The sequence below is a fragment of the Panthera uncia genome, chromosome C2, assembly GCF_023721935.1.
Source record: "Panthera uncia isolate 11264 chromosome C2, Puncia_PCG_1.0, whole genome shotgun sequence".
Classification (NCBI taxonomy): Eukaryota; Metazoa; Chordata; class Mammalia; order Carnivora; family Felidae; genus Panthera; species Panthera uncia.
The window spans coordinates 124,919,913-124,932,557 of record NC_064810.1 but is presented as its reverse complement, the minus strand read 5'-3'; the positions used below and the strand labels follow the sequence as shown (position 1 = coordinate 124,932,557).

The window sequence follows — 12,645 nt, the reverse complement described above, 5'->3', positions numbered from 1 at the left end:
CCTCTACTTCCATCTGCTCCCACTAGCTCACCTCAGACTCGGAAAGCCCCTCTCCACATGCAGGCCCCTCCCAGGCCATGCAGACTGGACGGGGCCTGACCATGCACAGCCTTGCTGTCAAGCTCATGGTCATCATTCCATCTCAATCCACAGGCAGCCTAGAATTGTCCAGATTATTTGTTTTCTCTGTGCCTGGGATAAAATCCCCCATAAGAGCTGGGCAAGGCTATGGGTAAACAGCATCCATCTTCAAACCTCATTTTATTCCCCCTCACTGTTGGAGCGACAGTTACCAAATTGCATTTGACCCACTGGAGCATCACACCCTGTACTGTAACCCATCGTCTGGTTAGAGAGCCAAGGCCCTCGGCAGAGGGCACAAGGCAGGCAGTCAGGAGGAGAGCCAAGGAGGAAAACAGGAACTCCAAGTTCTGCAGAAGGGCAGGCCCTGAGGCCTTGTGCATTTTTAATACTGTTGCTACTGCCTTTGGGGGTTAGCCCAGATTCTGCTCTGGAAAGCACTGTAGTTGGCTTCTCCTGAGCAGTTCCATGGTACAGCCAGCATGCTGATAGGTATCCTGAGAACCTCTGCCCCAGGCTCTGACGGGGACCCAGAAGCAGACCCGGCTTCCCCGAAGCAGGACAGGAGCTAAATGTTAAAGTGAGAGCTGCCCAGTTCCCAGTCCCAGAAGATGCCCTAGTGAGCCCCCGTCGGGACAGGGGAGGTGGGGGAGACCCCTGGAGCCGAGCAGCAGGGGTGCACTCCAGCTAAAAGAGTTCCTCTTCCTCGCATCTACAGGAAACGGGCTTACAGCAAAGAGGCCGTGTACAGCGATAAGCTGCAGCATTACAGCACCGGCCGAGGTGAGTAGAAAGCACACACCCACTGCCTGGTAGAGCAGGTGAGTGCTTGGAGGAGTGCTCCTTACAGCCAGACTGGCCAGTCCCAATGACGAGTCCCCTTGCAGCCCCCGGTGCCCCAGCAGCGTCCTTTCTCTGTAGGTCCCCAGGGCCACAGGCTGCCTGCCCCATCTGCTCTCTGCCTGTTGTGGGCACTCATTGGATGCTTGGTGGGTAGATTATCTTCCATGTTGATAAGCCCGTATAGGACACAGAATTCGGGGGAAAAGATTGGGTTTAGCAAGTCAATGAATCCTGAAATCAGACTCAGTGGGAAAAGATGGAGGGTTCTCTATTAACATCTTCTGCCTTATCTTATCCAATTGAGCGGCTGGGGAATGTGTTAACCAAATTCACAGATAAGCCAGAGAACATGAATATAGGGAATTAAAAAGATAGCAGAGCCCAAGAGGCCAGAGTGTTGGGATATCTCCCAAGTGTTTTCTTTTAAGCAGTGCCTTTAAAAGTTTTTCTCACTCATTATCCTACCCATCTCTTTTTTAAAAACCTATATATAATATTTTTATAACTAAAATTTCTCCTTACCAACGTACAGTGTAAAGTCCTACGTCAAAACTATTCTTTTATCTGTGTAATTACAACATTGCAGGATCTGAAAAAAAGGTCACTTGGGCCACCTCCCTACTTCCAGAAAGCTTAGATCCTTGGGACATGTTGTCTTTCTAAATAACTCCTTTTGAATTCCACAGTTACCCTCAGAAATCTGTCCCAGCACTTTGCACTGTGCTCTGTCTCAGGCTTCTTCTGTAAATCTCAACTCACCTAAATCCCCCTGTGCAATGTCAGCCCTTTTCTTCCTGTTCACTCAGCAGCAAGCATAGAAAATAGACCTTGTACACACACACACACACACACACACACACACACACACACTCAGCGTGCCTTCAATGGGCAGTCCTGGGAGCGAAAATGGGCTCAAAGGCAAAATTTCTCATGGACCAAACTCCTCCCTTCTCTAAAATCGAGTCAGGAAAGTGAGGCCAGGACCTTCACCCAGCAGCTCCACCTCAGAGGAGTTTGTGTTCTAGCATGGCCAGTGCTGGCTGGCACTGTACAAAGGCCACTCTGTAGATACGGCTTTGTTCTCTGGGGACTTTCAACCCAAGACCAAGAAACTGCCAAGGGTTTGTAGAGGACCAGACTCCTGGCGGCCGGCTGCTATTCCCAGGCAGTCATTGCTGGGAGGGAGGAGAGGGCTCAGAGTGAGCTCAGAGACACTGAGACTCGACCACAGTGGTCCCGGGCAGCTTCCAATCAGCAGCATAAATGAGGGTGGGGGACTGGAGAGTGGCCTCTTCTAAGGCTACAGGCAAAGTTTCTGCAACACTCAGAATCCCATACACTACCCTTCCTTTCCCTGTCCAGGCCACTGTGGGCCTCCATTTTAACCAGTTGTAACTGGTTTCAGAGAGGAAACCTTACTGTGTTCTCTTTCTTTCCCAATGTCCTGACTCTGTGCCTCACTGCAAAATCTACAGATGTGTTTACCCATTTTAACCTGTGCATTTGCCCTTCCGGGCAGGGCCTTTGCTTCCCCAGCTGAAAAACAAAGACTTTGATTTATCTCTGATTCTCAAGTGAAGGTGCCCCCTCCACAGTGCATCAGAATTACCAGAAAGGCTTTCTCTATCCCCCTGCTTCCCTGCCCTGCCTCAGGATTCTGACATTACCCACCAGCCCCCTGCTCTGGACTAACTCCCTGCCATATTAAAAGCCACTGTGGAGGTACCTAGGTGGCTCATTCAGTTACGTGTCCGACTTCAGCTCAGGTCATGATCTTGCAGTTCACAAGTTCAAGCCCTGTGTCGGGCTTTGTGTTGACAGCTCAGAACCTGGAGCCTGCTTCAGATTCTGTGTCTCCTTCTCTCTCTGCCCCTCTCCCACTCATTCCCTCCCTCCCTCCCTACCTCTCTCTCTCTCTCTCTCTCTCTCTCTCTCTCTCCTCAAAAATAAATAAAACATTTTTAAAATGTTTTTAAAAAGGGCCATTGTGAAGCCCATTTCAGACTTAGCATCCTATAACCTCTTTTGAGGAAACTTTTGGAGATGGCCATATCAGTCTGAATGCAGAGGGTGCAAAACTGGGTTCAAAAGGAGGAATGCCATTTTGGAGACTAGAGATGCCCTAGGGTGAGAATGGGGTACCCTAAGACAGACTTCTCCTCTTTAAAGCCAGGCAAGCTAAGCCTCGTCACTCTTCAGTCAGGGTACAGGGGGTCCCCAAGCATCGAGTGCAGGTGCAGCTTGGTGCCCTCCGGGCCACTTCCACTTGAGTTCTGGCCATCCTGCTCTGGAGGGGTGGGCTCTGTCAGCCACAGCACGCAAGTACGCTTCCACAATACTCAGATACTTCTGAGGAACTCTTCACCTCTAAGGCCAACAGAAGGAGGCTTCCCTAGTTCCCAGCTCCACAGAGAAACCACTATGCAGTCTGCAGTAATAGTGGCCCTGCTGCAGCCAGCGGGGACAGCTAAGCACACGGTGCTAACAAGCGGCACAGTTGCTGTCCCTGGGACGCAGGGTAGACCAGAGTTCACTCCCTTGGCTGCTTTAGAAGTCTGTCTTCTTTTTAATTCAGCTCACCTTTTATAAGTCCTTTTCCCTATTCGTACCATTCTTTTTATCTAACCCCTGAAACCTGGCTCTTCTTTGCAGCCTGGTTCCCTAAACCCATAGTCTCATGCATTGAACTGCATTAGTGCTTTTCCTCCCCTGCACATCCATCACTCTGACCTAAGCTACTACTGTTGGAGAATCACAGCTGAAGGACTGTAGAGCTGGGGGAAGGCTCAGCACTCTTAGAACAGAAGAGAACACTCCAGCTCTGATGGAGGCTGTGCCTGGCTCTAGACAGGGAAGGGGGAGGAGTATTTAGTTATGGAAAGCCTACTCTGTACCATGAATTGCGAACTTCATTCTGGTAGCTCATTTCAACTCATCTAACCTTGACAATCGCTTAGGAAGCAGGCATTAATCTAGGAAGATTAAGCGACTTCCTCAGGTCACACGCCTCCTACATGGCAGTAAGTCTGGCTACAGAGCCCATGCTCTTACCATATTGCAGAGGCTCAGGGTACCTGGTGGTCAGGAGCAGGGGCGAATGGGGTGAGAACTAATCCCAGGTGTCCTGGTTGGTGGACCCCCTTCTGGGTCCCACTGCAGGAGACAGAAAGATCAGTTATGTCTGAGCAGAATGTATGCACATAACTATACCTGAACCATCCACATGCATGCACGGTACTGTGGGATATGGCCAGCGACTGCAGCTCTGAGGACTTCCTGCCCAAGAGGTGACAGAAAACCCTCAGCAGCTCCCCAGCTGTATTCATCAGTGCCCAAGAGAGCCCCACCTCTCTTCCCCATGGGCAGGGAATAGGGTGCCATAGAGAGGCCGGTGGTCTGTGCTCTCCCAGACCCTCCTTTCAAGCTGATGAAAGGCTGAAGAAGAAATAACCAAAATCTTCACAGATGGATACCCTCTCTAGCTCATCTAGACGTGACAGAGCTGTTCAATTTGAGAGTACAGTCTAGGACACTGTCTAGGACACTGGTTTATGCCCTCCTCTGAGCTTGGAGCACAGAAAATAAGCATGTAAAGGGGAGGTTGGATTTGGGAAAGTCAAGTTGGGAAGAGAATCTGCTGGATGTGGTGCTGGATGCTTGGATAAAGAGCCTGGAAGGTTCATGTTCAAGGATGGGTGGGTGGGACTGTGGGTTTCCCGTGTCCAAGAAGAGGCAGACAGATGGTGTGTTCTCATGATTACTGTGAGCCAGATCTCAGAAGGTGCTTGCTGGCTGACTAAAAATTGCCTGGACAGGATGATCCAGGTAGGCCAGGGTAGGCTTGGGAATTAGAAAAGTTCTAGTCAATTCTATATTTGGGAAGTGCTACTGGGTATTGATGAGGCTTATGTAACCACATGCCTGATAGTGGCTGATGCCTCACAGATTTCTGAGTTGGGTGAGGTGTGTAGGGGTGGGGAGAGAGGAAGAAAGAGCTCGGTAAGGGGGCAAGGGCTTTCAGAAAGCAACCCTAACACAACCACCTCCGTTGTACAGGTAACTGTGGATATAATCACAGATCTATTCTTAAGCCTTGAGAAAAGTGAAAACAAATAGGTTACGTGCCCAAAGACTGGCAGAAGCTCAAATTTCCACCTAGGGCGAGAGGACAGAGCACTGAGATTACAGAACAGGAGTGTGAGCTTGATCCCTGCCAAATGCTTGTAGAGACCAAAGCAAATGGGTTCTGGGCATTTACAACTGAATTCAGTGATCACTAGGAACCACAGAGGATGATTAAGAAAGAAGCATGAGGACTTCATATCATTTCCTAGGGTTATACATTTAGTAATTTCAACAGGAATTGCAGATGTAGTGAGTTTTTATTTTGGCACAAATATTTGATGCTCTCCTAGAGGAAAGCATTGTAAAGTGAGTACAGACTTTGTCTTCGTACCCAAAGAACATGGGTTAGTAACTCCTGTCAGCCAGGAAGGAAGGCACCAGCTTTATTCTAGCCCTTGTCCAATTCAATCTCTTGTTCGTTTTGTTGTTTTTTTTTTTTTTAAATTCATGAGTCAGGTGCAAGCCTAGGGATGCTTATCAAGTTTGTAGGTAACAGTTGCAGAGCATAACTAACACCATATAAAACAATCAAAATTCAGAACTATCCAACAGCTTTGAATGCTAATTTGAAATCTGCAAGATGAAATGTTAGAGGGATAAATCTAGAATCTATTGCTTGGGTTTAAACAAAAATAAGGCAACACAAAAAGGTGGAGACCTGACTTGCTATTTGTTTGTGTGAAAAATGTCTAGGTGTTTAGTTTACCACATGCTTAATATGAGTGATATATAGTGGAGTAAAAAGCCAAGCACTGTTATGGATGCAAAACAATAGTAAAATATAATGTTCAGCTTGAGTGCTTACTGTGTTACAAGACACTTTACCTGTACTAACTCATTTAATCCTCATAACTGTCCCTGAGGTCGATTTTACATGTGAATAAATAGCCTCAGAGAGGACAGGTAACCTGTCCAGAATCCTGGAATTAGTGATTTGCAAAACAAGCCTTTAAACTCAGGTCTGCCTGACTCTCTGGTCCCTGGATCAGAGGAGGTGACACACAGACATGCGGTCCTCTGTGCTGGGAAGAACACATCTACAGTGATGTTCTTGGTTCTGAGGACCCCATTTCAAGAAGAACATTGTTGGCAAAGCGGCCTGCCTGTTTAAAGTGCCAAGTCCTGATCTCTTACCTCAGGGACTTGGAAATACCCATTCAATGCTGGAGAAACATGGGCAGGGATCAAGCATGATGCCTTTATGGCAAAGGAAAGGAGATGGTGTTGTTGTGCTTCATGAGGTTAAATGGAACCATTGAGTGAAAGATCAAAGTAGGCAGATGTGGATTCAGTGTAGAACACCCTCGCCCAGACCGGAGCTGTCCAACACAGAGCCAGGCTGCTTTGTGGGGAGGTTAGCTCTCTGTTCTTGGAAGCATTCAAGCACAGGCTAGGTAGCTATCAGTAAAAGATGTTGTAGAGCAGACTGCTGCTCTAGGTGGGAGCCTGGACTAGATTAGACCAGAAACATACCTTGCTCCAAGATTCCACACCCGACTTTCCTGACTCTGGGTAATAGAGGTGTTTCCGAACTATAGAGGACCAGTATCCAACCCTCTGGAAATCACTTTGGATACCAGGGTGAAGGTCAAGTGGATCCGCTGGAGGAGGAGACAGGCTGGGTACTTCGGCTGCCTCTTCTGGAGGTAACACGAACACTAGCATCTGGTCATGAGTAAATGAGGGCCTATGAAGAGAGGAGGAAAAGCCCCCCGGGGCAAAGGTGGCTGAGTTGTCAATGGGTGCTTATTAAATATCAAGTAAATCTAACAAGCACCTCTGTGGCTGTCAACTTTGGGTTTCCAGCACGACTTCAATGGCCCAGAACCAGTGGGCCTTGTCTGAAAAGACCTGCCTATGCTGGTCATTGATGTCAAGAAGTAGGGAAGTGTGAAACTCTTTTTCCTAAAGTACCTTCCTCAAGGGCAAGTCACCGGTGGTCTACTTTTCTTCTCCTAGAGATATATTAGGCAATTACTGTGGTTTTAAGAACAAACCTTAAAATGTGGTGAAACTTCCAAATAGAAGATAGGAGGAATATTCTCTTCAGATCCACTGCTTTTCCGCTGAGGCTCATTGCCTCCCTAAGGGCTCTCCTCTTGGATTCTTCCTCAAACCCTGGCTGGGCACCCAGGACCTCTGCTCCTTCCTGGAAAAAAACAACTATCTATTGCCCTGGTCTTGGCCCTCAGAAGCAGGTGGAGCAGACTGTTTCTACTTTCCATCAAGCTTTCCTGGTAGGTTTACTCCAAGAAACTGCCCATCACTCAATAGCTTCAACCACCACCCATGTGTCTCCTATATCCACAACTCCAGATTTAGACTTCCAGCTCTGTTTCCATTCTGAGTTCTGACTTCTAGGCACTTGCATGTTTCATCTGTGCATTCAGAGTGTAAAAGCACATGCTCGAACTTCCCTGACACTGGGGTTTCTTTCCCAAAGTCCATTACCTGGTTTGTAGCACGACTTTATGCCAGAAGTCTTGGCATTGACTTGGATTCTTCTTGTACCTCTTTAATTCTCCATCTTTAATTGCTCACTGAGTGCTATCAGTCCTTCCTTTGAGATTCCTCTTGCCTCTTCTGTTGTTCTCATTGCAGCACTCTGGTTAAAAACTCTGTATCTTGGCACCTTAACTATTGCAATGACCTTAGAGCTGTTTCTCAGCCTCCGGCCCCTTCCCCATGACATACATGTGAACGCTGCAGCCTACCAGCCAAAGGAATTTCTTGGTGCCTTGCTCTCAGTGCATCCCTTCCTAGCTGATGGAACAGTTGTCAGCTCTGTGTGTCTGATGGCATCAATCTTAATGCCTTTGTTTGGAAGTCAAGGCCCTCCCATGCTAGTACATCAGTGCTCTCCCGCCTTAGTCCTCCCTTCCCACCACATGTAAGCTGGTCACACTCTCCTTACTCCTCTCTGAGCTTTGCCTTAGATACTCCAGGCTTCTCCTTCTCCAGTGCATGAGCATGTGACCTGTTCTTCTAGGATTCTGACCTTGAACACTGACGTCCATAGCCCTCTGCCTTCTCTGGTTTCTGCAACATTTATAGCTCATTTCCAGGTGTGGTCTCCTGATTTTAGACTCTCCAGTGCTGTTTTCCCAGTTATTTCATGTCTGCATCATCTGAAGAACCTCATGAGCTTTGCTTTTTCTATAGCTCCCATAGTCGCTAGAATGGTGCTGTCTGGGTATCCTGTTAAGGTTGAGAAAAATGAGGGGTGATCAATGTACCGAGGGAGAGGATTGGATGAAGTCCCTCCCAGGGACTGTATTTTATGTGCAGATCCCTAAACTGCTTCCCTCTTGTGCTTAGGTATCTGGACCAAATTTAGGTGAGTCACCAAGATGAGAAAGTCTGCCTTGGATCCAGAACGGGGAACAAGGAAGCACACTTCCCTCCTTCCCATGGCTCCATCAAACCTGCTGGGACACAGGATATCAGTGACTGAGAACAGCCTAACTCACTACCTCTCTAGAGCCATACTGTGGGATTCTAGGAATCCTCAGCCAGCTGGAGGGTATTGGGCCCTTCCTAGAACCCCTGAAGCCTCCCGGGCTGTCTTGCTCTCCCACCCCCCAGATGTTCACGGCACTGATTTTGTACTTTCTGGATCCATGAGAGGGCTGAAGAGGAGCTCTCAGTCTTCTTCAGCTGTTAATCCTCAAATGTCACACACTATTTAGAACTAGCCCTTACCCAGCCTGTTTCTGCTCGACCCTGAGACCCTGGCACTTGCAAGCAGATCTAACTCTTTAGATACACCCATACATCTGCCAGCATCCCCAGACTGTCCCAGCCTGATCTACTGATGTAGGGTATCTAATAATCGCCAGGAGTTTTCTTCTGCTTCGAGGACTGCTCTGTACCATGTAAGAAGGCTCTGCATAGTGGCTGTCATTTCTTCTCAGACTTAAGTGCCTAAAGCATTGGTTTGTGGGTAAGATTTGGCTAATCTTCTGGGACTATGGTCTTTTAAAGCTTGAGGCAGTCCAGGCTGCAACCCACACCTATAGCATAAATGGGCTTTGAGGTCCAAGAACAAACATATCTGCAAATTGGTTCTTTAATAGAAACTAGTGAATTAGAAGAACATAAAATTGAAGATTTTTTTTCTTTCTCAAGACACTAGGAATCAGAAGTTTAGATCTGTACATACTACTTTTGTGTCAAACGTATGTAACCTATGTTAAAAATGAGAAAATAATTGATAACTATAAAATATTATAATTATATAATATTTGCAATAATGTGAAACACTGTACAGGGCATTATAAAATATCTTACATTATGAGCTATATTGCATCTGATATTATTATTACTACCACTGATAATATTTCCCCAACACTCATAATCTGAGAACAATTTCTGAGCCCCGTCTCCAAATGTTTGGCTGTGCCTGACTCTGCAGCTGACTTGAATTCCTTGTTCACTGTCTGGTGATTCATTGCACTAAATACCATTTTCCTGATAATTAAAAACTGCTCACTGGCAAGTGGGAGCAGGAACAGGCTGATGCAGGATTTATGCAGAAACACAAAATGAGCCACAAGACAAATGACCTGTTCTGCCTAGCTAAAGGCATTATTTTTTTCTCATCATCTTCGGGGACTTGAGAAAGCCTAGCGGTAATGCCAGAGAGAGGTCTGCAGAGATGTGTTATTCCAGGATGAGGCACAGAAGCCATTAGGTGCACGTGCTGAGTAGAATCACTTTCCTGGTTTCCTACACTGGATCCCTAACCCTGCCAGAGGAGTTAGGCCAGGACCCTCTGCTAGGTCAGCCCTCTCAGACCCTCATCAGAGGAGAAGCACCCGACCGAGTCTAAGCCATTTGATGATAGGCTTTTGTTTTCAGTTTCCCTTCCTCAATGTAACAATGGTATCTTCAGGTTCAGGGAAAACAAGTACTAATTCCTATATGCAGAACTTCACAGTGACGTCGCATCACCCCTCCTGGGTCTCTCCGTGCAGCCTCCTCAGCTTTCTGTCAGGAGCTTCAGTGACTGTCAGAACCTCTGGCCCCACAATAGCTGTGACCTCACGAGCACATGTCCTCTGACCCCCACGTACACGTTTCTTAATTCTACAAGGTAGCAACCTCTCTTTGTGAGTAAATTGCACCAATCATTGAAGTATGAACTTTCTCCCACCTTGGTGCACCTAGTTGCCTATTCCTGGCCTGAAAGAATGCTGGCACCATCAGGACGTGAACCGTCCCCTTCTAGGAGTAGGTCCTTCCCAGAACTGATTGGGGCTAATATCTGCAAAGCTCATTAACTCCGGATCCTTTCTCATTCATCCTTATAGATGTCTGTACTTGCAAACCGTTCATTACTGCACATTCTAGATTGTTTAATTAGTCTTTGTGGAAGAGTTCCTGTAGGAAAGCTTAGCATACATCGTTTAAAAGCCCTTGATCTAAAATAACAAGGTAGTTATTCTTAAAGTAACTAATACAACTCTAAGTGCCTTACATCCTCCACTGCCCACCCCCCCTTCCTCTTCCTACCTCCCCAAACACTTCCTAGAACCGTTTATTGATAATAATCCTGAGTAAGTCAGTCTGAGCCCTTCCCGTAAACATCAGGCACTGTGCTAAGGTATTTCATTTGCAGTGTGTTCTTTAATATCACAGTCACCATGGGAGGGATGTGCTATTTCCTCCACTTGCAAAGGAGAACATTATTCTAAGAGGGGTATGTGGATTTGCTGCTTTATGCCAGACTAGTAAGAGGTTTTAGGATTCTCTTCTCACCTATAGGCCCCAGCATCTGGGCTCCTGACCTCCTCTCCTCTCAGCATAGCACAGGATTTGGGGAAAGTTGCAGGTTGTTGACACTGACCTGCTGTCTGCTTTGCATTCTGAGTGGGTCTGTTGTTGTCTCACCTCCTGCCCTCACCCCTTCAGTTCACACTGGCCAACTTCCACGTGCAGCATCTGTGTGTCTTTGCCTAAAAGCTCTCTGGCCATGGAGCCTCCCTGCCCACCTGCGCAGCAGGCCAATCAGCTCCCACTGAAGGCTGATGGGAAATGTGTGGTAATACCATGGCTCCTTCCATCCAGGTGGGCCAACTCTGAAGCATGTGATCACCCACACCAATTCCTAGAGCTTTCCAGGGGGGCTTAAGTCTGCTTCAGTTACCCATGGTGGGAAGTGGCTTGAGAAGACACTTTTTATAAGCTGCCTTCCTTGCCCGCTCTTGCCCCATTCATCTACAAGTGCTGCTTGGGATCATCTTTCAGATAAGCCACACGGCTTTCAGAGCCTTTTCTCAAGGGTTGCTTCTGGAGGAACCCAAAGTGCAACTACCTGGAGATGCTGATCTGGCTTTGTTAGACCCTTTCAGTCTGGTTTCAATCATTCTTGGTCCTCACCTGTTCGTCTGAGCAAATGAGAGATGAACCCCCACTCTATTTTCCTTTAACTCCACTGTTAGCAAAATAGAACACCAGCCTTGCTCTCACTCGCTCTCCCCCCCCCCCCCAACACACACACACATTCCCTAGGGATTACAACATTCCATATAAAGGTGAGGATCTCTCTGTTTGCTTTGTCCAAATTTCAGTGGGTAGATTCCAAAGTCCATGTTGTCATGTTTCCAAGGAACATTCTAGGATGGCATTGACCATCCTAAAGCAAGCCATCTAGCATGCTAGGAGTGATTTTATTTAATGACGCCTATAACCCATTTTTCCAAAAGAGCAGTTCTTCTGGGCATGGAACCTGGCTGTCTCTGACTTAAAAAACAAATCCCCCTTCACTTCTCTGCTGCATCTTCCTTCTCCCTCTGGACTGTACTCTAGCACTTCGAGTCCTTGCCTGAATTGTGACCAAAGCAGCATGAACTTGGGGGAGCTGTAGACTCATCAGAAAGATGAGTGAAAGATGTCAAAACTAGCCTCTTCGTTTAGGTCTGAGAGTCAGCAGAGATGAGCCGCAGTGAGGCTTGCGGTGCTCACCGTATCTGGGGAACTGCCTCAGCCTTGGGTCCCAGCCAAGGGAGCTTGGCATTTCTGCTTTTTGAGGCCTGCCTGCCCTGCTGACTTGACCCTTCCACCGGCATCGTTGGCCGGCAGGGAGAGCACCCACTCTTCACAAGGATGCCATGCCAGACCATGTTGTTTAGCTTTCAAAGCCCTCTCCTGCCCAGCACACTAGCACCAAGAAAGCAGTTTCTATACTTGGCCTCATGACACATCAGGCATACCGAAAATTACGTTGTGCGTGAATCCATTTGTTTCTTGGGTTCTGTTGCCTTTTTTGTCCCCTTTCCTCCACTTTTTGAATGTATTTTTTCTGTAGTGACAGTTCTCTGTTTCGTCCCCATGCATGCCTATTTATCTTACCAGTGTAAACATCAGTGACAAAGTCTATATTCCTTTTTGTATTTCTCATTCTCCATTTTACTCGTTTTTCGTACTCCAGTGTGTCTGAGGCATGGGTGTTCATGACCATTTTTCTTTCATTCCACCTCACTTTTTTCTGTGTAGACTTTGCTCTTTTCTCTATCAGTATTTTCTAAGCTTTTCTTTTCACATTTTCTCTTCTGGTATTCTGTCTGGACATTTCTATCTTGAAGTGTTTCTAAC

At 47.2% G+C, this 12,645-nt stretch overlaps 1 protein-coding gene across 2 annotated transcripts in view; it reads left to right on the top strand.

Annotated features, from left to right (window-relative positions):
- The window catches only part of EPHB1 (EPH receptor B1), a 213,165-nt gene that overhangs the window by 128,065 nt on the left and 72,455 nt on the right, over positions 1–12,645 (top strand). For both annotated transcript variants that reach the window (XM_049628803.1, XM_049628802.1), the window contains one exon: positions 800–864. In XM_049628803.1, coding sequence (XP_049484760.1) covers positions 800–864 — 65 coding nt within the window. The remainder of the gene's footprint in view (positions 1–799; positions 865–12,645) is intronic.